Source organism: Dipodomys spectabilis, unplaced genomic scaffold (genome assembly GCF_019054845.1).
Source record: "Dipodomys spectabilis isolate Male_0828 unplaced genomic scaffold, ASM1905484v1 ptg000318l, whole genome shotgun sequence".
NCBI lineage: Eukaryota > Metazoa > Chordata > Mammalia > Rodentia > Heteromyidae > Dipodomys > Dipodomys spectabilis.
Window position 1 is genome coordinate 772,095 of NW_024870995.1, and position 27,193 is coordinate 799,287.

The following is a 27,193-nucleotide window of genomic DNA, read 5'->3' on the forward strand; positions in this document are numbered from 1 at the left end:
TGGGGGGCGGCCCCTCGCTGCTGCGCTGGGCTCGGGACCCCAGAGGCAGGCGATGAGCAGACAGCTGACCAAGCCAGGCCCCATCGGGCCCCACCCCTGCCAGGGGCTGTCCTGGGGACCCATCTTCTCCGTGCAGGAGCTGCCGCGCCTCTGCTCCTGTCAGATGGTGGGCAGGTGCGGGCACCATCTGCGCCTGGCCTGCTTGAGGGAAGGCCAGGCTGCTTCCCGGCAGGACTCGGCCCCACACAGGCAGGAGGGCGGCAGCAGCCCGAGGCCCTGGCTGGCAAGGAGCCCTGCCCCCGGGGGACTCCTGCCTCCCGTTACAGACCCCAGGAGCTGCGGAAGGGCTCTCTGAGGCTGTGGCTTCTGCCTCAGAAATAAAGATGTAGGATAAGCAATGCCCTGCTTGTCCGGCCCAGAAAGGTGCTTGGGGGACTCCTCCCCCACCCCCGGTGCTTGGGGGCCCCTTCCCACCTCCAACCACCCTTGAACTTGCTTTAGACATTCGGGACAGGACCAGGTCAAGCTCTTCCTTGGAGGGGTCTCTATGGTCCATGTTCTGGGAGCAGGGAGGGTCTGGGCAGACTCCCGGGAAGTGGGAGCAGGGCGGGCCCCCAGGCTGGACCCAGGGGAGCAGGCCCTGGGCAGCATGCTCTTCCTGAGGCCTGTTTCCTCTTGCTGGACACAGGCATAGGAAGGGAGCGTGGGGCTCCATGCGTGGAGGTCCTGTCCAGGGATCCGTCTTAGGCAGTGGGTGGTCACCTCCAGTTTTCTTTTCCAGAGATGTGGGGACACCAACCATCCTTCCACATGGCAAGCTTCCGTCTCTGACTGCCACGCTGGGCAGCGTGGACAGTCCAGCACCACCGCCGTCAGGGCTGGGGAGGTGGAGGGGGGAGCAGGTGTGTGTCTGCTGGGGTGTGCCCCTGTGCTCGGGGGGCCTGTCGAGGCCAGGGCAGGCAGGGAGGACCCTGCTGAGGGTCTGGGGGGAGGGTCCAGCACCACCGCCGTCAGGGCTGGGGAGGTGGGGGGGGAGCAGGTGTGTGTCTGCTGGGGTGTGCCCCTGTGCCCGGGGGGCCTGTCGAGGGCAGGGCAGGCAGGGAGGACCCTGCTGAGGGTCTGGGGGGGTTCTGAGCCCCTGGGTCCCGTGGGTTGCCTGAGCTGCCTTGGCGGTGGGGGGAGGGGCACGGGGGGGAGGGGGTCCCACCAGGGCTCCTAGTTTTGGAGGAACTTTTAACTTTCTCCTTGACCAAATGAGGGCTGGTGGATGGAGTGTCCCGTCTCCAACTACCGTCTGCCCCCTGGTGGCAGTGGGGCCTCACTGCAGGAGACCAAGTGGGCCCCCCTTGGAGGGGTGGTGCCCGTTTATACAGAAAACTATGTCACCTCACAAACACAGAAGTCATTTGTTAAGTCTGTTTTAAAAGTAGGGACTGGCATGTCTGTAACCACAGCTACTTGGGAGGCTAAAGCAGGAGAATCACAAGTTCAAGGCTGGCCCGCCCAACTTAGACCCCGGTCAAAATGAAGTATAAAAAGGGGCTGGAAGCCAGGCAGTGGTGGCTCACGCCTGCTGTCCCAGCTACGCAGGAGGCTGAGATCTGAGATCGTGGTTCACAGCCAGCCTGGGCAGGAAAACCTGTGAGACTCTTATCTCCAATTAACCACCAGAACACTGGAAGTGGTGCTGTGGCTCACAGTGGTAGAGTGCTACCTTGAACAGAAAAGCTCAGGGACAGCACCCAGGCCCCAAGTTCAAGCTCCACGATTGACAAAGATAAAAATAAAAATAAAAAATAAAGGGAGGGTTGCTGGAAATAGTGCAGTGGGAGAGTGTATGCCTAACTTTCCAGGAGTCCTTGGCTCGATCCTCAGTGCCACCAAACAGACCATAATAGCAGTAACCACCCAGAAGAACACGGAAGACGGGCCCTAGCTGAGGAGGCGCTGCCCCGGGAAAGCGCTGCTGGCCGCTCAGGACCTAGCATCTTGAGGACCTTGAGCCAGTTTTCCTGGAACCTGGGAGCCAGCTAGGGTTCTATATAAGATTTGGGGCACGATCCCCAGGCTGCTCCAGGGTTCCAAGCCTCTGCCAGCTGGAGGAGGGCTTTTCATGCCTGGCGGCCCTGATGTGAGCCTATGGGAACAGAGGAGCCTGCCAGACACCAGCCCGAGCGAGGCCCAGCCAGGACAGGCTCCCTGGGTGATACCCCACCCTTCAGCCCTGCCACGTGGAGTGTGCTAGCGCGTGGCTCTGCGGGAGCACAGATGCCCGGAGGTTCCAGCCAGGAGCAGCAGGGGGCAGTGTGGCTCCAGGGAAGCAGAGAAGGGGCGGGGGAGGGGACCGGCCTGAGCAGGAGCCTTCCGGGCACAGCTGGGCAGGAAGGTGCCCTCTTTGCCAATCCTGGTCCACACTTGGCTCCCAAACACAGACACCCACCCTGCTCGGTGGCAGCGGCGCCCGCCTTGCTGCCTCTCACCGCCTCCACTTCCAACCCTCCCGCTGGCTGCAGGAAAGGCCCAGAGACTCATCTCCAATGAAGCACCAGAAAAACAGAAGTGGCGCTGTGGCTGGAGTGGTAGAGCACTCGCCTTGAGCGGAAGCCCTGAGGGACAGCGCCCAGACCTTGAGTTCAAGCCCCACGACTGACAGAACAAAACAAACCAAAAAACAGCAACAAAAAATTACGGTCACACCCCTCACCAAGACGCCGGGTGCACCACAGCAGCTGCAGCCAGCGAGCCGGGCCTGGCCCCGCGTGGTGGGGCGTGTTTGGGTAACCCCCTGAAATGCAGGTGGCACACAGGTGTTTCCTCTGCGGGCCTGGGCCGTGGAGGTGGGGCTGTCCAATCCCCATGAGTCCCCGCGGCCCTCCACCATCTGCATGAGCCGGACGCCCTGCGGGCCCGCGTCCCCACCCAGGTTTCCTGTCCCTCAAGCACCCCTTCCTCCACAACTCTCCTCTGCCATCTGTCCTCTCCACCCACAGGGAGGACAGCTAAGGGGAGGCACCCGGGTCCTGGGGAGGGGCACCCTGAAGCCTGAAGCTGAGGCCTGGCAGCCTCTCCCACTGCTGAGGGGGGGCAGGACGGGGTGGGGTGCCGAGGGCTAGAGGCACAGGCAGGGGCAGGGGGCACAGGGCAAGGGGCAAGGGACAAGGGGCAGGGGGCAGAGGACAGAGGGCAGGGGGCAGAGGACAGGGAGCACAGGCAGGGGGCAGGGGGCACAGGCAGGGGGCAGGGGGCACAGGCAGGGGGCACAGGCAGGGGGCAGGGGGCACAGGCAGGGGGCACAGGCAGGGGGCACAGGCAGGGGGCAGGGGGCACAGGCAGGGGGCACAGGAGGGGGCAGGGGGCACAGGCAGGGGGCAGGGGGCACAGGCAGGGGGCAGGGGCCAGGAGCCCAGGCCAGGATACCCAGCGGAGGGTGTGGGAGAGCACAGGGAAGACCCCGTAACCACCCTCCCAAGTCTGGCTGTGCCAGCAGACCACCCGGGCCAGGGCTGGAAGGGAAGCAGGGCACAGCGGGAAGACCGTGGCAAACACTGAGGTCTGGGGCCCAAAGTCTTTGCTGCCTGAAAGATTGGACAGACTGAGCTCAACTGGGTGCTGTGGTGCTCTGTGCTCTCGGTGGGTGCTGTGGTGCTCTGTGCTCTCGGTGGGTGCTGTGGTGCTCTGTGCTCTCGGTGGGTGCTGTGTGCTCTGTGCTCTCGGTGGGTGCTGTGTGCTCTGTGCTCTCAGTGGGTGCTGTGGTGCTCTGTGCTCTCGGTGGGTGCTGTGGTGCTCTGTGCTCTCGGTGGGTGCTCTGGTGCTCTGTGCTCTCAGTGGGTGCTCTGGTGCTCTGTGCTCTCAGTGGGTGCTCTGGTGCTCTGTGCTCTTGGTGGGTGCTGTGGTGCTCTGTGCTCTCGGTGGGTGCTGTGGTGCTCTGTGCTCTCGGTGGGTGCTGTGTGCTCTGTGCTCTCGGTGGGTGCTGTGTGCTCTGTGCTCTCGGTGGGTGCTGTGGTGCTCTGTGCTCTCGGTGGGTGCTGTGTGCTCTGTGCTCTTGGTGGGTGCTGTGGTGCTCTGTGCTCTTGGTGGGTGCTCTGGTGCTCTGTGCTCTTGGTGGGTGCTGTGGTGCTCTGTGCTCTCGGTGGGTGCTCTGGTGCTCTGTGCTCTCGGTGGGTGCTGTGTGCTCTGTGCTCTCGGTGGGTGCTGTGTGCTCTGTGCTCTTGGTGGGTGCTGTGTGCTCTGTGCTCTCGGTGGGTGCTGTGTGCTCTGTGCTCTTGGTGGGTGCTGTGGTGCTCTGTGCTCTTGGTGGGTGCTGTGTGCTCTGTGCTCTCGGTGGGTGCTCTGGTGCTCTGTGCTCTTGGTGGGTGCTGTGGTGCTCTGTGGTCACACTGGGTGCTGTGGTGCTCTGTGCTCTCGGTGGGTGCTGTGGTGCTCTGTGGTCACACTGGGTGCTGTGTGCTCTGTGCTCTCGGTGGGTGCTGTGTGCTCTGTGCTCTCGGTGGGTGCTGTGGTGCTCTGTGCTCTCGGTGGGTGCTGTGTGCTCTGTGCTCTCGGTGGGTGCTGTGTGCTCTGTGCTCTCGGTGGGTGCTGTGTGCTCTGTGCTCTCGGTGGGTGCTGTGGTGCTCTGTGCTCTCGGTGGGTGCTGTGGTGCTCTGTGCTCTCGGTGGGTGCTGTGGTGCTCTGTGCTCTCGGTGGGTGCTGTGGTGCTCTGTGCTCTCGGTGGGTGCTGTGGTGCTCTGTGCTCTCGGTGGGTGCTCTGGTGCTCTGTGCTCTTGGTGGGTGCTGTGTGCTCTGTGCTCTCGGTGGGTGCTGTGGTGCTCTGTGCTCTCGGTGGGTGCTCTGGTGCTCTGTGCTCTCGGTGGGTGCTGTGTGCTCTGTGCTCTTGGTGGGTGCTGTGGTGCTCTGTGCTCTCGGTGGGTGCTGTGGTGCTCTGTGCTCTCGGTGGGTGCTCTGGTGCTCTGTGCTCTTGGTGGGTGCTGTGTGCTCTGTGCTCTCGGTGGGTGCTGTGGTGCTCTGTGCTCTCGGTGGGTGCTCTGGTGCTCTGTGCTCTCGGTGGGTGCTGTGTGCTCTGTGCTCTCGGTGGGTGCTGTGGTGCTCTGTGCTCTCGGTGGGTGCTGTGGTGCTCTGTGCTCTCGGTGGGTGCTGTGTGCTCTGTGCTCTCGGTGGGTGCTGTGGTGCTCTGTGCTCTCGGTGGGTGCTGTGGTGCTCTGTGCTCTCGGTGGGTGCTGTGTGCTCTGTGCTCTCGGTGGGTGCTGTGGTGCTCTGTGCTCTCGGTGGGTGCTGTGTGCTCTGTGCTCTCGGTGGGTGCTGTGTGCTCTGTGCTCTCGGTGGGTGCTGTGGTGCTCTGTGCTCTCGGTGGGTGCTCTGGTGCTCTGTGCTCTCGGTGGGTGCTGTGTGCTCTGTGCTCTTGGTGGGTGCTGTGTGCTCTGTGCTCTTGGTGGGTGCTGTGTGCTCTGTGCTCTCGGTGGGTGCTATGGTGCTCTGTGCTCTCGGTGGGTGCTGTGTGCTCTGTGCTCTCGGTGGGTGCTGTGGTGCTCTGTGCTCTTGGTGGGTGCTGTGTGCTCTGTGCTCTCGGTGGGTGCTGTGTGCTCTGTGCTCTCGGTGGGTGCTGTGTGCTCTGTGCTCTTGGTGGGTGCTGTGTGCTCTGTGCTCTTGGTGGGTGCTCTGGTGCTCTGTGCTCTTGGTGGGTGCTGTGGTGCTCTGTGGTCACACTGGGTGCTGTGGTGTTCTGTGCTCACAGTGGCTTGTGTTTGTCCATGGTCATCTTCTCCAGACTGTCTGGGTGGCTGGTGTGTGCGTGGCAGGCAGCGGTGCTGAGTCCGGTGCTTGCCCACCTGTGGCCTCGTCCTGAAGGCTGGGCAGGCAGGGGGTTGGCCTAGCGCTGCCATAGGCCCCAAGGTTCCTCTCTCTAGACGCTCTTCCGGTCCCAGGAGCTCTGGGCCTCTCCTTCCTACTCCACCTGTTGGGTCTGAAGTGAGGGCTATGTCCTCAGCCCTTTTGTTTGTATTTGGAGATAGTCTAGCTTTGCCAGGGCTGGTCTCAGACTCATGATTTTCCTGCCTCACCTCCTGGGAAGCTGGGGCCTCTTAAGGGAGGGAAGGGAGGGAGGCTGGGCTCCTGGGCCACCCTCGCCCCGCCGGCTCCCCAAGTGGGCATCATTGTTTCTCAATCAAAATCAAGTGGACTGGTGACAAACTTGGGAGTGAAGAGCCCCAAACAGCCATATAAATCCCATTAATGGCTGCTCAGATTAAACCAGCTGCCATCACAGAATCCTGTCACCGGCTCCAGCCTCTGGGCCCAGGGCTGGCCTTCTCCACACAGACAGGCCTGGCTGGCAGAGGCCAGGCAGAGGCTGCACTTCAGGGCAGTTCCGGGTCAGTAGATGGCACTGGAGTCACCTGGTGGGTCCCGGGTCCCAGGCAGTGGCGCAGAGCAAGGCCGCGAGCCCGACGCCCGCTGGCGGACACAGCAAAGGCCCCGGCATCCGTGGGGGTCCCCGGGCTCCTCCCAGGGGGCTCCACCTCGGCCCCTGCTTGGCCAGGGTGGAGACACTGGGAGCCTGGCCCTAGGCGCCAGTCCCATGGCTCTGCTGACGTCTTGGTTGACCTCTGCTCTGAGTGTAGCTGTGCACCCCTGCCCGACCACCGTGCCCCGGGAGCCGAGTGGCCGCTGCGTGTGCCAACGTGTGCCGGGTCCCCACCCCATTCTGCCCCACCTCCTCTGGGCTCTTTATCCAGGCTGCAGGGTGGAAACCTGGAGGTCTTCTTTCCCAGGCCCAGGCATCTGGCCCTGTACTCGGCTGGCTCTGGGCCGTCATGCTGGTCCCATCCTGGGGGCAGTCGACCTTCCTGGAGCCAGGCTTGCTGGCTCTTTCTGTGTATGTGGTACTGAGGACTTGAACCCAGGGCTTCATGCGTGCTAGGCAAGCACTCTACCACTGAGCCACCTTGCCAGCCCCTGGGTGCATTCTTTAATAGAACTGTATTATTTGAGTATTTTCTGAAGCCCGACAGTCTAGGGACAATGAGACATGGTCAGCTTACAGCTGGTATTACTTCCCTTAAGATCATGGGAACAAAGCCACAGACTCATGAGACCCTTATCTCCAACTAACCAGCAAAAAGCCTGAATGGTGCTGTGGCTCACATGGCAGAGCACCAGCCTTGAGTGAAAGAAACAAGCAAGAAGGAGAGGCCCTGAGTTCTAGCCCGAGTGCTAGGATAAGTAAGCCAGTCAATCAGCAAACCCCTTTCACCCCAGCCTCCTATTTGCAGCGCTTCGCGGCCCTCACAGAGGCCCTCAGCCTGGGAGGGTCTGTGTGCTCTGCAGTGCTCCCAGGGAGGGGCCCCATCCTTCCCAGGACAGCGTGCGGCCGGCCTCCTCCATCCCGCCAGCGTGCGGCCGGCCTCCTCCATCCCGCCAGCGTGCGGCCGGCCTCCTCCATCCCGCCAGCGTGCGGCCTCCTCCATCCCGCCAGCGTGCGGCCTCCTCCATCCCGCCAGCGTGCAGCGTGCGGCCTCCTCCATCCCGCCAGCGTGCAGCGTGCGGCCTCCTCCATCCCGCCAGCGTGCAGCGTGCGGCCTCCTCCATCCCGCCAGCGTGCGGCCTCCTCCATCCCGCCAGCGTGCGGCCTCCTCCATCCCGCCAGCGAGCGGCCTCCTCCATCCCGCCAGCGTGCAGCGTGCGGCCTCCTCCATCCCGCCAGCGAGCGGCCTCCTCCATCCCGCCAGCGTGCGGCCTCCTCCATCCCGCCAGCGTGCGGCCTCCTCCATCCCGCCAGCGTGCGGCCTCCTCCATCCCGCCAGCGAGCGGCCTCCTCCATCCCGCCAGCGTGCAGCGTGCGGCCTCCTCCATCCCGCCAGCGTGCAGCGTGCGGCCTCCTCCATCCCGCCAGCGAGCGGCCTCCTCCATCCCGCCAGCGTGCGGCCTCCTCCATCCCGCCAGCGTGCGGCCTCCTCCATCCCGCCAGCGAGCGGCCTCCTCCATCCCGCCAGCGTGCAGCGTGCGGCCTCCTCCATCCCGCCAGCGTGCAGCGTGCGGCCTCCTCCATCCCGCCAGCGAGCGGCCTCCTCCATCCCGCCAGCGTGCAGCGTGCAGCCTCCTCCATCCCGCCAGCGTGCAGCGTGCGGCCTCCTCCATCCCGCCAGCGTGCGGCCTCCTCCATCCCGCCAGCGTGCGGCCTACTCCATCCCGCCAGCGTGCGGCCTCCTCCATCCCGCCAGCGTGCAGCGTGCAGCCTCCTCCATCCCGCCAGCGTGCGGCCTCCTCCATCCCGCCAGCGTGCGGCCTCCTCCATCCCGCCAGCGTGCGGCCTACTCCATCCCGCCAGCGTGCGGCCTCCTCCATCCTGCCAGCGTGCGGCCTCCTCCATCCCGCCAGCGTGCGGCCGGCCTCCTCCATCCCGCCAGCGTGCGGCCTCCTCCATCCCGCCAGCGTGCAGCGTGTGGCCTCCTCCATCCCGCCAGCAGCTTCTGCCTCTCTGAACTCCTCTGCCTTTCTGCCTCTGTGCCCCCCCTCCCGGTACCTGCCCCTCCCCCCACTACGCCCCCCCTCGCCGGCCCCTGTCTTGGGATTTGGTAGGACAGCAGACCAGGCCGGTCCCTCCCTCAGGCACTGCTGGCTGCTTCTGCCTCTCCACTTTCCCATCTGAATTTTTTTCTTGTTTTGGGTCCGTTCGTGGGCTTGAACTCTGGGCCTGGGCGCTGTCCCTCAGCGCTTCAGCTCAAGGCGGGCGCTCTACCACTTGAGCCACAGCGCCACTTCTGATTTTCTGGTGGTTCATTGGAGATCAGAGTCTCACAGACTTTCCTGCCCAGGTTGGCTTTGAACCGTGATCCTACAATCTCAGCCTCCTGAGTAGTTGGGATGACAGGCGTGGGCCGCCGGCGCCCGGCTCCCATCTGGATTTTGAGGGAAGCCTAAGACCCTTTCCTGAAGGGTCTCCTTGGGGCCCCATGGGTGCTGATGGAGTTTGTGGATTCCTTTGGGTCCTGTGGCTCTCCCTGCCGCTCAGGCCCAGGTGTGGCCCTCAGACCTGAGCTCTCCCTGGGCCTGGCCGCACTGGGCTCGGCCTTCTTGCACACCACCCAGGAGACCACGCCCTTAGCCCTGGACAGCTCACCCTCTCGATGGCTGCTTGGTGGGGCCCGGGGAGTGTGACTCCCGGCCGGTCTTCAGAGGCTGGCCTGGTGCTGGGGCCGGGCTGGCAGGTGCAGGCTGTGTCCCCGGAGGGTTGGGTTCCTGGACACCTTCACACGGGAGCTGTCCCACCTGGGGCCCCAGGAGGGAAGGAGTCCTGGCGTGGCAGCCCCTTCTCTGGAGGCCCTGGGCAGGGCTCTGCTTGCGGGCCCCTCCCCGGCCTGACGTCCCTCCACCCCATCAGCCCCCAGACAGCACAGACAGCACTTTCTGGAGCCAACGTGTCGGTGCCGCTCTAACTCCCGTCTCTTTCAGTGGTGTCGGATGGCTCGTGGTCTGACCTGGCGAAGGCTGAAGGCTGAGACTCTGGACCCGAGCAGCACCGTGTCCACCCTCCCCTCCCCCTGCTGGGCTTGGGGCCAGACTGAGGGTGCCTTCTACCCCGCCTCCTGCCAGCGAGGGGCCGTCCCAGCGAGGGCTGGGCCCTTCCGCCCGCGGAGCCCAACCCAGGCAGGTCTGCGGCTCGCGAGGCTGGGCTGGGGATGGACCACGAGGGCCTCTGTGCCGCCCGCTCCGCGGCATCCTGCTGTCTCCGCCCGGCCCACACTGGGGAGGTTATGCACATGGGGTGCGATGGTCCGATGCCAACTTCTCACACAGTGCTGTCTTTGCACAACACGCTCTGCTCCTCCCAGACAAGGCTGTGCTGTGCAGGAGGGAGCACCGTCCCCGCGGGAGGGAGCAGCATCCCCGCGGGAGGGAGCAGCATCCCCGCGGGAGGGAGCACTGTCTGTCCCCGCAGGAGGGAGCACCGTCCCCACGGGAGGGAGCACCGTCCCCGCGGGAGGGAGCACCGTCCCCGCGGGAGGCAGCACCGTCCCCGCGGGAGGGAGCACCATCCCCGCGGGAGGGAGCACTGTCTGTCCCTGCGGGAGGGAGCACTGTCCCCGCGGGAGGGAGCACTGTCTGTCCCCACGGGAGGGAGCACTGTCCCCGCGGGAGGGAGCACCATCCCCGTGGGAGGGAGCACCGTCCCCGCGGGAGGGAGCACCGTCTGTCCCCGCGGGAGGGAGCACTGTCTGTCCCCACGGGAGGGAGCACCGTCCCCGCGGGAGGGAGCACCATCCCCGCGGGAGGGAGCACCGTCCCCGCGGGAGGGAGCACTGTCTGTCCCCACGGGAGGGAGCACCGTCTGTCCCCACGGGAGGGAGCACCGTCCCCGCGGGAGGGAGCACCATCCCCGCGGGAGGGAGCACTGTCTGTCCCTGCGGGAGGGAGCACTGTCCCCGCGGGAGGGAGCACTGTCTGTCCCCACGGGAGGGAGCACTGTCCCCGCGGGAGGGAGCACCATCCCCGTGGGAGGGAGCACCGTCCCCGCGGGAGGGAGCACCGTCTGTCCCCGCGGGAGGGAGCACTGTCTGTCCCCACGGGAGGGAGCACCGTCCCCGCGGGAGGGAGCACCATCCCCGCGGGAGGGAGCACCGTCCCCGCGGGAGGGAGCACTGTCTGTCCCCACGGGAGGGAGCACCGTCTGTCCCCACGGGAGGGAGCACCGTCCCCGCGGGAGGGAGCACCGTCTGTCCCCGCGGGAGGGAGCACCGTCTGTCCCCACGGGAGGGAGCACCGTCCCCGCGGGAGGGAGCACCGTCTGTCCCCGCGGGAGGGAGCACCGTCCCCGCGGGAGGGAGCACCGTCCCCGCGGGAGGGAGCACCGTCTGTCCCCGCGGGAGGGAGCACCGTCCCCGCGGGAGGGAGCACCGTCTGTCCCCACGGGAGGGAGCACCGTCCCCGCGGGAGGGAGCACGGTCTGCCCCCGCGGGAGGGAGCACCGTCTGTCCCTGCGGGAGGGAGCACCATCCCCGCTGGAGGGAGCACCGTCTGTCCCCACGGGAGGGAGCACCGTCCCCGCGGGAGGGAGCACCGTCTGTCCCCGCGGGAGGGAGAACCGTCTGTCCCCACGGGAGGGAGCACCGTCTGTCCCCGCGGGAGGGAGCACCGTCTGTCCCCACGGGAGGGAGAACCGTCTGTCCCTGCGGGAGGGAGCACCGTCCCCGCGGGAGGGAGCACCATCTGTCCCCGTGGGAGGAAGAACCGTCTGTCCCCGCGGGAGGGAGCACCGTCTGTCCCCGCGGGAGGAAGAACCGTCTGTCCCCGCGGGAGGGAGCACCGTCTGTCCCCGCGGGAGGGAGAACCGTCCCCGCGGGAGGGAGCACCGTCCCCGCGGGAGGGAGCACCGTCTGTCCCCACGGGAGGGAGCACCGTCCCCGCGGGAGGGAGCACCGTCCCCGCGGGAGGGAGCACTGTCCCCGCGGGAGGGAGCACCGTCCCCGCGGGAGGGAGCACCGTCTGTCCCCATGGGAGGGAGCACTTTCTGTCTCCACGGGAGGGAGCACCGTCCCCGCGGGAGGGAGCACCGTCCCCGCGGGAGGGAGCACCGTCCCCGCGGGAGGGAGCACCGTCCCTGCAGGAGGGAGCACCGTCCCCGCGGGAGGGAGCACCGTCTGTCCCCGTGGGAGGAAGAACCGTCTGTCCCCGCGGGAGGGAGCACCGTCTGTCCCCGCGGGAGGGAGCACCGTCTGTCCCCGCGGGAGGGAGCACCGTCTGTCCCCGCGGGAGGAAGTACCGTCTGTCCCCGCGGGAGGGAGCACCGTCTGTCCCCGCGGGAGGGAGCACCGTCCCCGCGGGAGGGAGCACCGTCCCTGCAGGCGGGATCTCGGCCCCCGTTGGGATGGCTGGGACAGGCCAGGCAGCTGCTACACGGGGTGCTGCCTGGGGGCCGGGGCCCTCGCTGCGCCTGGCCGTCCCAGAAGCAGTGAGCAGGGGTCTCCCCGAGGCGGGAGACACCGTGTTTTGGGAGGTGCACCATGCAGACGGGTGAGATCCACGCACAGCTCGTCTTCTCCCACCTTTATTTCATCTCGTCTCAGCGACTACTTTGGGACCAGCCTTGGGTGGGGCACCCTCACCAGGCCCGGGCAGGAGCCGGGGTCATGGGGCTGGGACCCCTGGCTGGGACGGGATCTGGGCCCACCGAGCGGCAACGGTCCTCCGGGAAGTTCTGGACGCTGTCTGGTCTGGGTCTCCATGGGAAGGTCTCAGCCTGCCATGGCGCGTGCGGTGCTCCTGAGGGGAGCCTGCTGCCCAGGCTCGGCCTGGCTGGCCCTCCGGTGGCAGTCACGAGTAGAACTGCCGGACCAGGTCCTTCTTGTTGACCTTGCCCATCTGGTTCCTTGGGATTGCCTCCACCAGCAGGAGCTCGGAAGGCACAGCGTAGGGCACTAGGAGGTCTCTGCAGGGAAGCACAGCCCAAGGTGGGGTCCGGCCGGGGCGCAGGACAGCTGGGCCCAGCCCGGGCCTCCCCGCCCCCTCCCCCGGGCCGGCCACAGGGCTCCGGACATTCTGCCTCTGTCGCCAGAGACCCTTCCCAGACCAGGCGCCAGCCCCCGGCCCAGAACCCCCAGATGAGTGGGCACTGCTTGGCTTCTATTTGGTGAATTTGGAGAAGACACAGATTGACTGGTGAGTTTTAGCCTTGTAATCCTGAAATAACTATACTTTTGATGAGCTGGCTTTCCCATAAATTAATAGAACCTCATCACCAGCGTTTTGTGACCATTCTGTGTCCGTAAGGGATGGTAGTGTGTCTGGTTCAGGTATTGGAGTGCTGCTGGTCCCACACAGAGGGGGACCAGTCCCACACCGTGGCTGGCTGACTACTCCTCCGACCATCCATGCAGCCGGTCACCGGGATCTGGCATTTGCTTTATGGTAAAGTTCTAAACTGATTTCAACTTAAGAGAACGCTGAACTACATCTTTGGCTTTCTGTTTGTTGTGGCAACTGATTCCTGTCCCTTGCACTGCTGGTGGAACGGGGCACCCTAGGGGCTGCGGGCCTGTGGGGCCCTGGGGTGCAGGGACCCTGCGGCCCCCAGGGTGCGGGCCTGTGGGGCCCTGGGGTGCAGGGGCCCTGCGGCCCCCAGGGTGCGGGCCTGTGGGGCCCTGGGGTGCAGGGGCCCTGCGGCGCCTGGGCTGTGGCCTGTGGGGCCCCCGGGGTGCGGCAGTAACGTATGCGGCCCCTGGGGTGCGGGCCTGTGGGGCCCCGGGGTGCAGGGACCCTGCGGCGCCCGGGCTGCGGCGGGTAACGTGTGCGGCGCCCGGGCTGCGGCGGTAACGTGTGCGGCCCCCGGCTGCGGTGAGGGGCCTCGTGTCTGGCACTCACACTTGGGCCCTCTCCTCTTTCCTCGACTCCCTTTCCATCTACAAACTCAGAGTTCTGGTTCCATTGTTCGTTCTGTCTGGAAATCCTACGTGTCCGCAGGAATGCTCTTACTGATCCTCTCCACAGTTCTGGAAGACGAGGTGCGGCCGGGGAGACCGCATGTCAGTCTCCAGCCCAGCCTGGTCCACGCCTCGCAGTGGTGACTCCCAGACGCCCCACACTGCCTGCACGCAGCTCCTGCCCGAGATCCTCCTGCCGCAGCCCGCCCTGCATCCCAGGGAGGCCGGGGGGGGGGGGGGCTCAGGAGTGAGCACACCGGGCCTGGGGCTCCGGATGCAGCTGAGCCTGAGGCTCACGGGTCACCCCCATCCCTAACTCTGTTGCAACTCTAAGAATAAAATGTCTGTTTCCCGTCCCCATCCTGAACTAGTATGAACTCAAGGCCTTGTGCTGCTGGGGTCTCTTACCAAGGAGCCCTGCTGCCAGCCGGTTTTTAGTTTCCTCCCTTTTAAACAAAGCAATTGTTTAATCAAAGCAGCAACTGGCCAAGCATGCTCTTTCTGCTCCTGTGCTGAACTGCAGAGCGCCAGCTGTGATTTTGCAAATCGAGGGGAATCTTTAATCGCCCAGCTGTGCGGCTCTGATGGAGCAGGGCCTCCCACTGTTTGTGAAACTGTGTTGGACAGCCAGAAATATCTCCACGCCGGGAGGGGAGAGGAGCATGCTGGGTGGGAGCGGGTGGGCGGGGGAGACGGCCTGAAACCGTCTCAGACTCCAGGGACAGAACCTGGGGCGAGGCTACCAGCTGCGGGGAGACCAGCTCTGCCACGGGCTCCCGGGGCCCCGCTCTGCCCGTGTGGCCTTACACAGAACCGCAGGCGCCGCGCAGGACCTGGCATCTGGAGGACGGCCCTGAGAAGAGGAAGGCAGGGTGGGGACAGCTAGGAAGGGCCGCTGGGGACAGGATGGAAGGCAAGGAGCTGGGTAGGCCTGAGGAAGAAGCCGCAGCCGTGGGACCCGGCACTAAGGGACGGGAAGGAGGAAGGTCCGAGCCGGGCTCACGGGGCGCGGAGGAAGGCAAGGCCTCCCGGGAAGCCGTCCGGCAGGAAGTGGCAAAGGCCGGGAGTCACGGGCGGCAGAGTGAGTCTGGCGGAGGGGCAGTCGCTCCTGCGCCCGTGGCCAGGTCTGGACTAGCCAGCCCTTCCCCGTGGCATCCAGCTGAACCACACACGAGCTTCATCCTGAAGCAGAGTCCTCGGAACACGTTTCTACCACCCAAAAACAGGCTTCCTGGCCCAGTCTGCAGGCCGACACTGTCCACCGCCCACGTCACTCCGTGGGGGCAGAGGGCGGCGCCACTCCAGGCCCACTGCCAGCCGGCCAGCCCCCCTCCCCCGACGGTGGATGCCGAGACCCAGGACCCTCACATCCCATCCCCTGTCACGTCCCATCCCCCGGCCGGCCAGCCCCCCTCCCCCGATGGTAGACGCAGAGACCGGGGACTGGCACTTCCCATCCCCCGCCCTACCTGGCCCACGCCTTGAGGTCTCTGTGGGACAGGGAGTGTCCTTTTTGAAGGGACACCACAGCTGTGACTCGCTGGCCCCATGTCAGGTCTGGAACTCCGATCACAGCCACATCTGAGGACAGAAGAAGGGTATCTGAGGAGTCCCTGGTGTCCTGCCCATGTGGAGGGACAGGCTCCCACAGCGTTCCCTGGGCTCAGCCTCCACGGGCTCCGTGGCAGGGGCGAGGGCGGAGGCTCAGCCTCCACGGGCTCCGTGGCAGCGGCGAGGGCTCAGCCTCCACGGGCTCCGTGGCAGGGGTGAGGGCGGGGGCTCAGCCTCCACGGGCTCCGTGGCAGCGGCGAGGGCTCAGCCTCCACGGGCTCCGTGGCAGGGGTGAGGGCGGGGGCTCAGCCTCCACGGGCTCCGTGGCAGGGGCGAGGGCTCAGCCTCTATGGGCTCTGTGGCAGGGGCGAGGGCGGGGGCTCAGCCTCCACGCGGCTCCGTGGCAGGGGCGAGGGCTCAGCCTCCATGGGCTCCGTGGCAGGGGTGAGGGCTCAGCCTCCATGGGCTCCGTGGCAGGGGCGAGGGCTCAGCCTCCACGGGCTCCGTGGCAGGGGCGAGGGCTCAGCCTCCACGGGCTCCGTGGCAGGGGCGAGGGCTCAGCCTCCATGGGCTCCGTGGCAGGGGTGAGGGCAGGGGCTCAGCCTCCACGGGCTCCGTGGCAGGGGCGAGGGCGGAGGCTCAGCCTCCACGGGCTCCGTGGCAGGGGCGAGGGCTCAGCCTCTATGGGCTCTGTGGCAGGGGCGAGGGCGGGGGCTCAGCCTCCACGCGGCTCCGTGGCAGGGGCGAGGGCTCAGCCTCCATGGGCTCCGTGGCAGGGGTGAGGGCTCAGCCTCCATGGGCTCCGTGGCAGGGGCGAGGGCTCAGCCTCCACGGGCTCCGTGGCAGGGGCGAGGGCTCAGCCTCCACGGGCTCCGTGGCAGGGGCGAGGGCTCAGCCTCCATGGGCTCCGTGGCAGGGGTGAGGGCAGGGGCTCAGCCTCCACGGGCTCCGTGGCAGGGGCGAGGGCGGGGGCTCAGCCTCCACGGGCTCCGTGGCAGGGGCGAGGGCGGGGGCTCAGCCTCCACGCGGCTCTGGGCCTGCTGGGCAGGGAGGAGGGTGGGGGCTCAGCCTCCACGCGGCTCCGTGGCAGAGGCGAGGGCGGAGGCTCAGCCTCCATGCGGCTCCGTGGCAGGGGTGAGGGCGGGGGCTCAGCTTCCACGCGGCTCTGGGCCTGCTGGGCAGGGGCGAGGGCAGGGGCTCAGCCTCCACGGGCTCCGTGGCAGGGGCGAGGGCGAGGGCTCAGCCTCCACGGGCTCCGTGGCAGGGGCGAGGGCGAGGGCTCAGCCTCCACGGGCTCTGTGGCAGGGCGAGGGCGGGGGCTCAGCCTCCACAGGCTCTGGGCCTGCCGGGCTCCGTGGAAGGGCGAGGGCGGGGGCTCAGCCTCCATGGGCTCTGGGCCTGCCGGGCAGGGAGGAGGGCTCAGCCTCCATGCGGCTCTGGGCCTGCTGGGCAGGGCGAGGGCAGGGGCTCAGCCTCCACGGGCTCTGGGCCTGCTGGGCAGGGAGGAGGGCGGGGGCTCAGCCTCCACGGGGCTCTGGGCCTGCCTGGCAGGGAGGAGGGCTCAGCCTCCACGCAGCTCTGGGCCTGCCGGGCAGGGAGGAGGGCTCAGCCTCCACGCTGCTCTGGGCCTGCCGGGCAGGGAGGAGGGCTCAGCCTCCACGCGGCTCTGGGCCTGCCGGGCAGGGAGGAGGGCTCAGCCTCCACGGGCTCTGGGCCTGCCGGGCAGGGAGGAGGGCGGGACAGGCCTGCAGGCTGCCTGGGTATGGTGGGCAGGGAGGAGGGAGGAGGGCTCAGCCTCCACAGGCTCTGGGCCTGCTGGGCAGGGAGGAGGGCTCAGCCTCCACGGGCTCTGGGCCTGCCGGGCAGGGAGGAGGGCGGGGGCTCAGCCTCCACGCGGCTCTGGGCCTGCTGGGCAGGGAGGAGGGCGGGCCAGGCCTGCAGGCTGCCTGGGTATGGTGGGCAGGGAGGAGGGCGGGCCAGGCCTGCAGGCTGCCTGGGTATGGTGGGCAGGGAGGAGGGCTGGCCAGGCCTGCAGGCTGCCTGGGTATGGTGGGCAGGGAGGAGGGCGGGCCAGGCCTGCAGGCTGCCTGGGCCTGCTGGGCAGGGAGGAGGGCTGGCCAGGCCTGCAGGCTGCCTGGGTATGGTGGGCAGGGAGGAGGGCTGGCCAGGCCTGCAGGCTGCCTGGGTATGGTGGGCAGGGAGGAGGGCTGGCCAGGCCTGCAGGCTGCCTGGGTATGGTGGGCAGGTTTCCATCAGAGCCCACGCGCCCTGGTCTGGCCCCAGCACTCCGGGTGATGGGCAGGGCAGGGCCCCTGTCCCTTACCGGTGATGCTGGGGTGGGTCAGCAGGTGACGCTCGATCTCTAGGGCGCTGACTTTATAGCCTCCGGTCTTGATGATGTCCACTGATGTCCGGCCTCGAATCCAGTACTTGCCATCCTTGAACACAGCGGTGTCCCCTAGAAAATGCACTTCTGAAACACCTGGACACATTTGGTCCCCAGAGGGTAAACTCTGGGATCCTGGCAGTAACTATGGGAGTTGTGGAGGGCTGTGTGCACGCATGTGCGTGTGCACACACGCACACAGGACCTGTCAAACCCTAGCATCCACGCCCCATTCCTGTGGGGCCTACTCCAGCCCACCCCTTCCCCACGCCCCTCCTGCCAGTGTGGGCATCCAGTCCGCCATGGTACGCCAGCTGGGGTCGGAAACGTCTCGGGCTCAGAAGCCAAATGAGTCGTTTCTGTCAAAGCCATCAGCACCACTAGGATGGGCACCGTGTGGCATTCTCAAAACAGGCAGCAGGCACAATGTTTGACGGTTTGCCCTGACGCAGGCCCCGCACGCTGGGTCGGCCCGCGGCAGGTCCCTCGCGCTGTGCCTCAGGCCCATGAAGACACCCCTACCCCGTGCTGGGTAAAAACAAGCCAGCCAGCCCAGCGCGGGGGGCTCCCGCCTGTCATCCTAACCGCTCAGGAGGCTGAGACCTGAGGATTGAGGTTCAAAGACAGCCTGGGCAGGAAAGTGAGATTCTTTAATTAACCCCCCAAAGGCCAGAGGTGGAGCTGTGGCTTAAGTGGTAGAGCGCTCGCCTTGAGCAAAAAGGCTCAGGGACAGCGCCCAGGCCCTGAGTTCAAGCCCCAGGATCGGCACAAACAAAGGAACCGTGTGCTCCTCACATCCTGCAGGGGCTTGGTCTTGCCGGCCGGGGACAGGGCGATTGCAGGCATCTCTCCCAACGGGAGGGGTGTGCTCCGCACCGCTGCCCCCAAACCAGCTCTGCCCTTTTCTCACTACGCAGGGATCATGCCCCGCTCCGGCTGTCAATGTGGGAAGGTGCCGTCCATCACCTTGCTCCTCCCTGGGCCTGCGGCGTGGGTGTGCACTAGTCCATGACGCAGGATGGATGGGGCCAGGATGGGCTCCAGGCTGGGCGGTCTGCTTCTCGCAGCGAGGGGGGCCTGACTCAGCGCGTTCCCCCGGGGCTCGGGCGCTGGACATGGCCTCCTGTTCCCTTGCACAGTCCTGTGCCATCCCAGCGTGGCTGGAGGGGGCTCTGGCCCTGGGGGTCCCCCTCCCCGGCCCCGAGGCCCCAGCGTGGCTGGAGGGGGCTCTGGCCCTGGGGGTCCCCTCCCCGCCCCGAGGCCCCAGCATGGCTGGAGGGGGCTCTGGCTCTGGGTTCCCCCTCCCCGCCCCCGAGGCCCCAGCGTGGCTGGAGGGGGCTCTGGCTCTGGGGGTCCCCTCCCCGGCCCCGAGGCCCCAGCGTGGCTGGAGGGGGCTCTGGCCCTGGGGGTCCCCCTCCCCGGCCCCGAGGCCCCAGCGTGGCTGGAGGGGGCTCTGGCCCTGGGGGTCCCCCTCCCCGGCCCTGAGGCCTCACCGTGGCCTCACTGAGGGGTCAGGCCCTGGGGGTCCCCCCTCCCCGACCCCTCTCCAGCCCTGAGGCCTCACCGTGGCCTCACCGAGGGGTCAGGCCCTGGGGGTCCCCCCTCCCCGACCCCTCTCCAGCCCTGAGGCCTCACCGTGGCCTCACCGAGGGGTCAGGCCCAGGCCGCCGCCGGGCCCTCACCCCCATCTCGCATGTTCCAGAGTGTGGCGCAGAGCTGCCCCTGGCTAAAAGCCTGGCAGTTGTTCACGAGGCTACACAGACTCAGAGCGGAGCTGGGGCATATGTCCTCCATAGACACCAAGTACAGCCTGCCCAGAGAGTGTGGGGCCTGGGCTGCTCAGAGAGGCAGGCAGTGTGGCCCAGGCCTGCCCTCCCCACAGAGAGGCAGGCAGTGTGGCCCAGGCCTGCCCTCCCCACAGAGAGGCAGGCAGTGTGGCGGAGGCCTGCCCTCCCCACAGAGAGGCAGGCAGTGTGGCCGAGGCCTCCCCTCCCCACAGGTGTCCCAGCGGCTCAGTCCAGCTCTGCCAGTGGCTGCGGAGGCCGGCACAGCATGCCTGTCACCTGTTCTTGCCCAGAAGACACTGAGCGCCTGACCAGGAAACACAGCTCCATGTCCTGCCGCAGGAGGCCCTGGTGCCACCAACTAAATGGACACTCAGTCACGGAATTTCACTTAATGTGTGACCCTCAGCTTCTCAGGAAAGACTATGTGAGCGACTGCCTGTTCCCACCAGCCTGCCCCCCCCCTGGTGTGGGCCTCACCTCCCTCCAGCCCTCTCTCCCCCCTCCCCTACTAGGTCCTTGCAGAAGGGCAGAGCAGTGGTTTTGTCCTGGCTCCAACTCCATCACCAGGGCCAGGGGCATCAAAGCCAAGGTTTACAGGAAGTTTTGAGGGAGAAGGAGGCCAGGGGTGGGAGGAAGAGGAGGAGGCCAGGGGTGGGAGGGAGGAGGAGGCCAGGGGTGGGAGAGAGGAGGAGGAGGAGGCCAGGGGTGGGAGGGAGGGAGGAGAAGGACAGGGGTGGGAGGGAGGAGGAGGAGGAGGCCAGGGGTGGGAGGAAGAGGAGGCGGCCAGGGGTGGGAGGGAGGAGGAGGAGGAGGCCAGGGGTGGGAGGGAGGAGGAGGAGGAGGCCAGGGGTGGGAGGGAGGAGGAGGAGGCCAGGGGTGGGAGGGAGGAGGAGGAGAAGGCCAGGGGTGGGAGGGAGGAGGAGGAAGAGGCCAGGGGTGGGAGGAAGAGGAGGAGGAGGCCAGGGGTGGGAGGGAGGAGGAGGAGGAGGCCAGGGGTGGGAGGGAGGAGGAGGAGGAGGCCAGGGGTGGGAGGGAGGAGGAGGAGGAGGCCAGGGGTGGGAGGAAGAGGAGGCGGCCAGGGGTGGGAGGGAGGAGGAGGCCAGGGGTGGGAGGGAGGAGGAGGAGGAGGCCAGGGGTGGGAGGAAGAGGAGGAGGCCAGGGGTGGGAGGGAGGAGGAGGAGAAGGCCAGGGGTGGGAGGGAGGAGGAGGAGGAGGCCAGGGGTGGGAGGGAGGAGGAGGAGGAGGCCAGGGGTGGGAGGGAGGGAGGAGGAGGCCAGGGGTGGGAGGGAGGAGGAGGAAGAGGCCAGGGGTGGGAGGGAGGAGGAGGAGAAGGCCAGGGGTGGGAGGGGGGAGGAGGAGGAGGCCAGGGGTGGGAGGGAGGAGGAGGAGGCCAGGGGTGGGAGGGAGGAGGAGGAGGAGGAGGAGGAGGCCAGGGGTGGGAGGGAGGAGGAGGAGGATGCCAGGGGTGGGAGGGAGGAGGAGGAGGAGGCCAGGGGTGGGAGGGAGGGAGGAGGAGGCCAGGGGTGGGAGGGAGGAAGAGGAGGAGGAGGCCAGGGGTGGGAGGGAGGAGGAGGAGGAGGCCAGGGGTGGGAGGGAGGAGAAGGACAGGGGTGGGAGGGAGGAGGAGGAGGAGGCCAGGGGTGGGAGGGAGGAGGAGGAAGAGGCCAGGGGTGGGAGGAAGGAGGAGGAGGCCAGGGGTGGGAGGGAGGAGGAGGAGGAGGCCAGGGGTGGGAGGGAGGAGAAGGACAGGGGTGGGAGGAAGAGGAGGAGGAGGCCAGGGGTGGGAGGGAGGAGGAGGAGAAGGCCAGGGGTGGGAGGGAGGAGGAGGAGGAGGCCAGGGGTGGGAGGGAGGAGGAGGAAGAAGCCAGGGGTGGGAGGAAGAGGAGGAGGAGGCCAGGGGTGGGAGGGAGGAGGAGGAGAAGGCCAGGGGTGGGAGGGAGGAGGAGGAGGCCAGGGGTGGGAGGGAGGAGGAGGAGGAGGCCAGGGGTGGGAGGGAGGAGGAGGAGGAGGAGAAGGACAGGGGTGGGAGGGAGGGAGGAGAAGGACAGGGGTGGGAGGGAGGAGGAGGAGGAGGCCAGGGGTGGGAGGGAGGAGGAGGAGGAGGCCAGGGGTGGGAGGGAGGGAGGAGGAGGCCAGGGGTGGGAGGGAGGAAGAGGAGGAGGCCAGGGGTGGGAGGGAGGAGGAGGACAGGGGTGGGAGGGAGGGAGGAGGAGGAAGCCAGGGGTGGGAGGGAGGAGGAGGCCAGGGGTGAGAGGGAGGAGGAGGAAGAGGCCAGGGGTGGGAGGAAGGAGGAGGAGGCCAGGGGTGGGAGGGAGGAGAAGGACAGGGGTGGGAGGGAGGAGGAGGAGGAGGTCAGGGGTGGGAGGGAGGAGGAGGAAGAGGCCAGGGGTGGGAGGAAGGAGGAGGAGGCCAGGGGTGGGAGGGAGGAGAAGGACAGGGGTGGGAGGAAGAGGAGGAGGAGGCCAGGGGTGGGAGGGAGGAGGAGGAGAAGGCCAGGGGTGGGAGGGAGGAGGAGGAGGAGGCCAGGGGTGGGAGGGAGGAGGAAGAAGAGGCCAGGGGTGGGAGGAAGAGGAGGAGGAGGCCAGGGGTGGGAGGGAGGAGGAGGAGAAGGCCAGGGGTGGGAGGGAGGAGGAGGAGGCCAGGGGTGAGAGGGAGGAGGAGGAGGAGGCCAGGGGTGGGAGGGAGGAGGAGGAGGAGGAGAAGGACAGGGGTGGGAGGGAGGGAGGAGAAGGACAGGGGTGGGAGGGAGGAGGAGGAGGATGCCAGGGGTGGGAGGGAGGAGGAGGAGGAGGAGGAGGAGGCCAGGGGTGGGAGGGAGGAGGAGGAGCCCAGGGGTGGGAGGGAGGAGGAGGAGGAGGCCAGGGGTGGGAGGGAGGAAGAGGAGGAGGAGGCCAGGGGTGGGAGGGAGGAGGAGGAGGAGGCCAGGGGTGGGAGGGAGGAGGAGGAGGCCAGGGGTGGGAGGGAGGAGGAGGAGGAGGAGGAGGAGGCCAGGGGTGGGAGGGAGGAGGAGGAGGAGGCCAGGGGTGGGAGGGAGGAGGAGGAGGAAGCCAGGGGTGGGAGGAAGAGGAGGAGGAAGAGGCCAGGGGTGGGAGGGAGGAGGAGGGGGAGGAGGAGGCCAGGGGTGGGAGGGAGGAGGAGGAGGAGGAGGAGGAGGCCAGGGGTGGGAGGGAGGAGGAGGCTCTGCTGGTCCCGGGTGCCAGGCTGTCAAGTAGGGAGTTAAAGGTAAGTCTTTGCTGTGAAATGCATATCAAACAAGTTAAGTAACATTTACTTTTTGTAGCAACGTATTTATGGAAATGCATGGATCGGGCTTCAGTGTCTCCTGCCAGCGCATCTCCACAGCCTGACACGCATTCAGGGCATTTGTTCTGACAGATACAAGGTAGCAATCAATACAATCTCATTACATGGATTTATGCACTGCTTTCAAATACAGGGCTATTTCAAGTATCTGCCTCAGACCATAATTGAAAATAAATCTCTCCAATGCACAGATTCTAATTTTCTATGCATGAGTAGGGGGGGTGAAGGCCTTGCCAAGGTGAGCCTACAAGCTGCCGCCCACGGGGGCTGCACCGCTGGACAGAGGAGCTGCACTGCTGTCCATGGGCTGCTGTCCACAGGGGCTGCACCACTGGACAGGGGAGCTGCACCACTGGATAGGGAGCTGCAGCGCTGGCCACGGGCTGCTGTCCATGGGAGCTGCACTGCTGTCCACGGGCTGCTGTCCACGGGGGCTGCACCACTGGACAGGGGAGCTGCACTGCTGGCCACGGGCTGCTGTCCACAGGGCTGCACCACTGGACAGGGGAGCTGCACTGCTGTCCATGGGCTGCTGTCCACGGGGGCTGCACCACTGGACAGGGAGCTGCACCGCTGTCCACGGGCTGCCGTCCACAGGGGCTGCACCACTGGACAGGGGAGCTGCACCGCTGTCCACGGGCTGCCGTCCACGGGAGCTGCACCACTGGACAGGGAGCTTCACCGCTGTCCACGGGCTGCCGTCCACGGGAGCTGCACTGCTGTCCACGGGAGCTGCACCACTGGACAGGGGAGCTGCACCGCTGTCCACGGGCTGCTGTCCACGGGGGCTGCACCACTGGACAGGGGAGCTGCACCGCTGTCCATGGGCTGCCGTCCATGGGAGCTGCACTGCTGTCCACAGGAGCTGCACCACTGGACAGGGGAGCTGCACCGCTATCCACGGGCTGCCGTCCACGGGAGCTGCACCGCTGGCCACAGGCTGCTGTCCATGGGAGCTGCACCGCTGGCCAGAGATGACCCTGGCCTGAGCCAGGCTCTGGCACAATGGCAGGAACCTGCAGGCACCCCAAGATGCACCTGAACCTTGAAGCTCTGGGGACGCCAGGCCCACCTCTGAGGGCCTCCTGTCTTGCAGGAGAAACCTCAGGCTCCCCTGGGGCTCCGCAAGGGCCACCTATCCAGAAGCTGTCCTGAAGGCCAGCGGGAGGGGCTGTTCATGGCAGTGCACAGCTGGCTACCACTGCCTGCTGCCACGATCCCCCGGGAAGGAGCGTCGTAAGGAACAGACGATGAAAATAAAACAGCCAGGTGCTGCCCGAGATCACGCCTGCAATCCTAGCTACTCAGGAGGCTGAGATCTGAGATCTGAAGCCACCCCGGGCAGAAAAGTCCCAGTTAGACTCTTATCTCCAGTTAACCACTCAAAAACCAGAAGTGGGGCTGTGGCTCAAATGGTAGAGGCTAGCCTTGACCAAAAGCGCTGAGGGACAGCGCCCAGGCCTGGAGTTCAAGCTCCACAACCAACCAAAAAAATAGTAAAACAGAGCTGGCAGCTTTGCAGAGTCATAAATCTTACAAATCCTGCCCAGGACCGTGCCGGGCCTGACCGATCTGCTCTCCCTCTGGAGACAAGAACCAATGGACGCTTTCCTTTCTTTTTTATAAAGAAAGGCATAGAAAGAAGACTAGCTAAGCCTGGAAACTGGAGAGCAGAAGATAAGGGCTCAGAGCTGGACAGAGCCATAAGGGCTGCCCTGTGGGGCAGGTGTGGCAGGAAGTGGGTTTCCCCAAAGGCTGTGATATGGCCTCTTTCCTCAGGAGGAAGATGGAGCCGCTGGCAGGGGCCTGGCCCGGTCAGCACAGCCGGGCTCCATCCACCAGCCTCAGGGTGGGGGACACAGTGAAGGAAAAGCACAATGGAGACAGGCCCACGCTCACTCTGTCCTGTTGTGATGGTGCTGTCTACACCATTCAAACGATCAGAACTTAAAGGAAATTTCATCAGACTTCTAGCAATCACATAGATAAAAAACGGCAACCGTCTCCCAATACACCACTGGTAACCACTTGAGGAATGCAATAGGAAGACACCCGCTCTGCACGGGCAATGATGCTAAACCTGACAAAACTAAGGGGAATTCGGCAGGCCTTGGAAGGGAGGCTGAGCCAGACGGTGGGGGTGTGTTGGAGGCCCCCAGGAACCACCCTGGCTGACATGGAGGGGGACAGCCCCCCAGGGTGCCCCATGGCCTCCTGCGGGCCCAGGCCTGCCGGAGGGCAGTGCTGCAGTGCTGGCCCCTCTGGAGTGCTGTGTCTCTTGCAGTGGGTACGCTGCACGGGCCCACCCACCCATGGCAGTTCACTGCAGGGTGAGGCCCAGACCCGGGGTCCAGCCCAACCCAGTAGGCTGATGGTAGGCTCCTGGCTTCCACACAGAGCTGTCACAGATTCAACAAGTCATCCGAGTTCCTACAGAGGATTAGGGGGCAAAGGTTGACGGGTCACATTTATAAACCCATCTGCTGCCACATGTTGAAGACATGTCTCAGCCTTGGCCGAAGAGGGCCAAGGATGTCCTGGCGCAGACCAGGGAGGAGCAGCCAATGCTCCACCGGCCATGCCAACAGGCTTGGCATAGAGCAATGGGGCAGGAAAACCGTAGGGAAGGCCCATCACACAGCAGGTGCACCACAGCAAAGCCTGTGAGCACAGTCTCTCTTGGAGCAAGAGCCAGCCCCCACTGGCTCCTCCCTGCTGGCATGTGGGAGCTGCTCTCTGAGCAGCCGCCCTCTGCGGCCATGAGCCCGTGGCCCTCCTTGATGGCTTGTTACTACTAACCATGCATTGCGACGTGTGTACTGATGGACTCTGGTAACCCCTGGCCTTCAGGCCTGGAAAGTTACTCCTCTCCTGAGCCCGGCCTGCGCTTCTGCAGGAAAGACTCGTCACTCAAGCCTGCAGGACTCGGGCTGCCTGCCTAGCCACTGGGGCCCTGGCTTGCGGGCTCACCTTCTGCCTGCTCGAGCCCCAGGCGCCCGGGATCATCTGGGCAGGCAGACAACACCGGACGTGCGGGGAGCAGGTCTGTGTGGAAGTCAGTGTCTGGGGAGCTGCTGGGGCTTCCAGGGGAGCCGCTCCAGGGACGGGGACCCTTGCAAGCCTGAGTCTCCCACTGTGCTCTCCAGGCAGAGCCGGGCTTCAGGACAGGGGCAAAAGAGGCAAAGTGGCGGGCATCAAGGGGTGACCTCTCCAGGGCCTGGGGTGGAGCTGGTGGGTGGGGTGACCTCTCCAGGGCCTGGGGGAGGAGCTGGTGGACGGGGTGACCTCTCCAGGGCCTGGGGGGGGGAGCTGGTGGACGGGGTGACCTCTCCAGGGCCTGGGGGGGGGAGCTGGTGGACGGGGTGACCTCTCCAGGGCCTGGGGGGGGGGGAGCTGGTGGACGGGGTGACCTCTCCAGGGCCTGGGGGGGAGGGGGTGGTGGACGGGGTGACCTCTCCAGGGCCTGGGGGGGGTGGTGGACGGGGTGACCTCTCCAGGGCCTGGGGGAGGGGGTGGTGGGCGGGGTGACCTCTCCAGGGCCTGGGGGGGGTGGTGGACGGGGTGACCTCTCCAGGGCCTGGGGGGGGTGGTGGACAGGGTGACCTCTCCAGGGCCTGGGGGGGGTGGTGGACAGGGTGACCTCTCCAGGGCCTGGGGGGTGAGCTGGTGGGTGGGGTGACCTCTCCAGGGCCTGGGGGGCGAGCTGGTGGATGGGGTGACCTCTCCAGGGCCTGGGGGGGGTGGTGGACAGGGTGACCTCTCCAGGGCCTGGGGGAGGGGGGTGGTGGACGGGGTGACCTCTCCAGGGCCTGGGGGGCGAGCTGGTGGACGGGGTGACCTCTCCAGGGCCTGGGGGAGGGGGTGGTGGACGGGGTGACCTCTCCAGGGCCTGGGGGAGGGGGTGGTGGATGAGGTGACCTCTCCAGGGCCTGGGGGGCGAGCTGGTGGACAGGGTGACCTCTCCAGGGCCTGGGGGGGTGGTGGACAGGGTGACCTCTCCAGGGCCTGGGGGGGGTGGTGGACAGGGTGACCTCTCCAGGGCCTGGGGGAGGGGGTGGTGGGCGGGGTGACCTCTCCAGGGCCTGGGGGGGGGTGGTGGACGGGGTGACCTCTCCAGGGCCTGGGGGGGGGTGTGCACTGGGCTCTCCCAAATGTCAGAACAGAGCTTACGTGACAGCTTATGCCAGAGTCTGTGAGGCAGGAGGGACTGGCCGAGGAAAGGGTTAAGTTTAATTTATCCTGATTTCTACTTACTATCATGCTCTCCCCGTAGGAGCAGCAGCTGCGATCTGATTGCACACTCTCATTATGCAGTCTGTGTCACTAATGGCCTGTGACAAAGGCTTGCCGGCTTCCAGGCCTTACCCCCGAGAGCCAATTAAACACACACTCCCTTCCTGTGTGCAGCACATTACAATGAAATTAAACGGAATATCAAAATCACTCTCTCCTGAAGACATCTCTTTACGATAATTAATGCGTGCGACTCCTGTGCTGCTGCGGGAGCTGTCGGGGCGCCCACGTGGTGCCCGGCCGCCCGGGGCTCTGAGAGCCAGACCGGGCAGAGCCCAGGGTTAGGAGCCTGTGCCTCTCCAGGAAAAACGTGGCTTCCTGTCTGAACTTAGACATGGAGGGGGCGATCACAAAGCAAGCTGGGTCTCGGTGGAGGAGGCTGGGAGGTGGGCGGGCCCGAGGGGCATATCCGTACAAAAGCAGCGTCTCTCAAATACGGCATTTGAGGGACAATCTCAGGGCGG

General features: G+C 66.3%; 1 protein-coding gene and 1 long non-coding RNA gene across 2 annotated transcripts in view; one reads left to right on the plus strand and one right to left on the minus strand.

The window, feature by feature from the left end:
• Positions 1-12,021: 12,021 nt before the first annotated feature.
• The window catches only part of Acsf3 (acyl-CoA synthetase family member 3), a 36,018-nt gene continuing 20,846 nt past the window's right edge, over positions 12,022-27,193 (minus strand). The window contains exons 8-10 of the mRNA XM_042702287.1: positions 17,284-17,418; positions 14,879-14,990; positions 12,022-12,418 (exon numbers count right to left, since the gene is read on the minus strand). Coding sequence (XP_042558221.1) covers positions 12,304-12,418; positions 14,879-14,990; positions 17,284-17,418 — 362 coding nt within the window. The 3' untranslated portion in view covers positions 12,022-12,303. The remainder of the gene's footprint in view (positions 12,419-14,878; positions 14,991-17,283; positions 17,419-27,193) is intronic.
• On the plus strand, positions 25,394-26,879 carry LOC122127971. The gene is made up of 2 exons (XR_006151336.1): positions 25,394-25,479; positions 26,710-26,879. It is a non-coding gene; the product is annotated as an uncharacterized LOC122127971 (long non-coding RNA).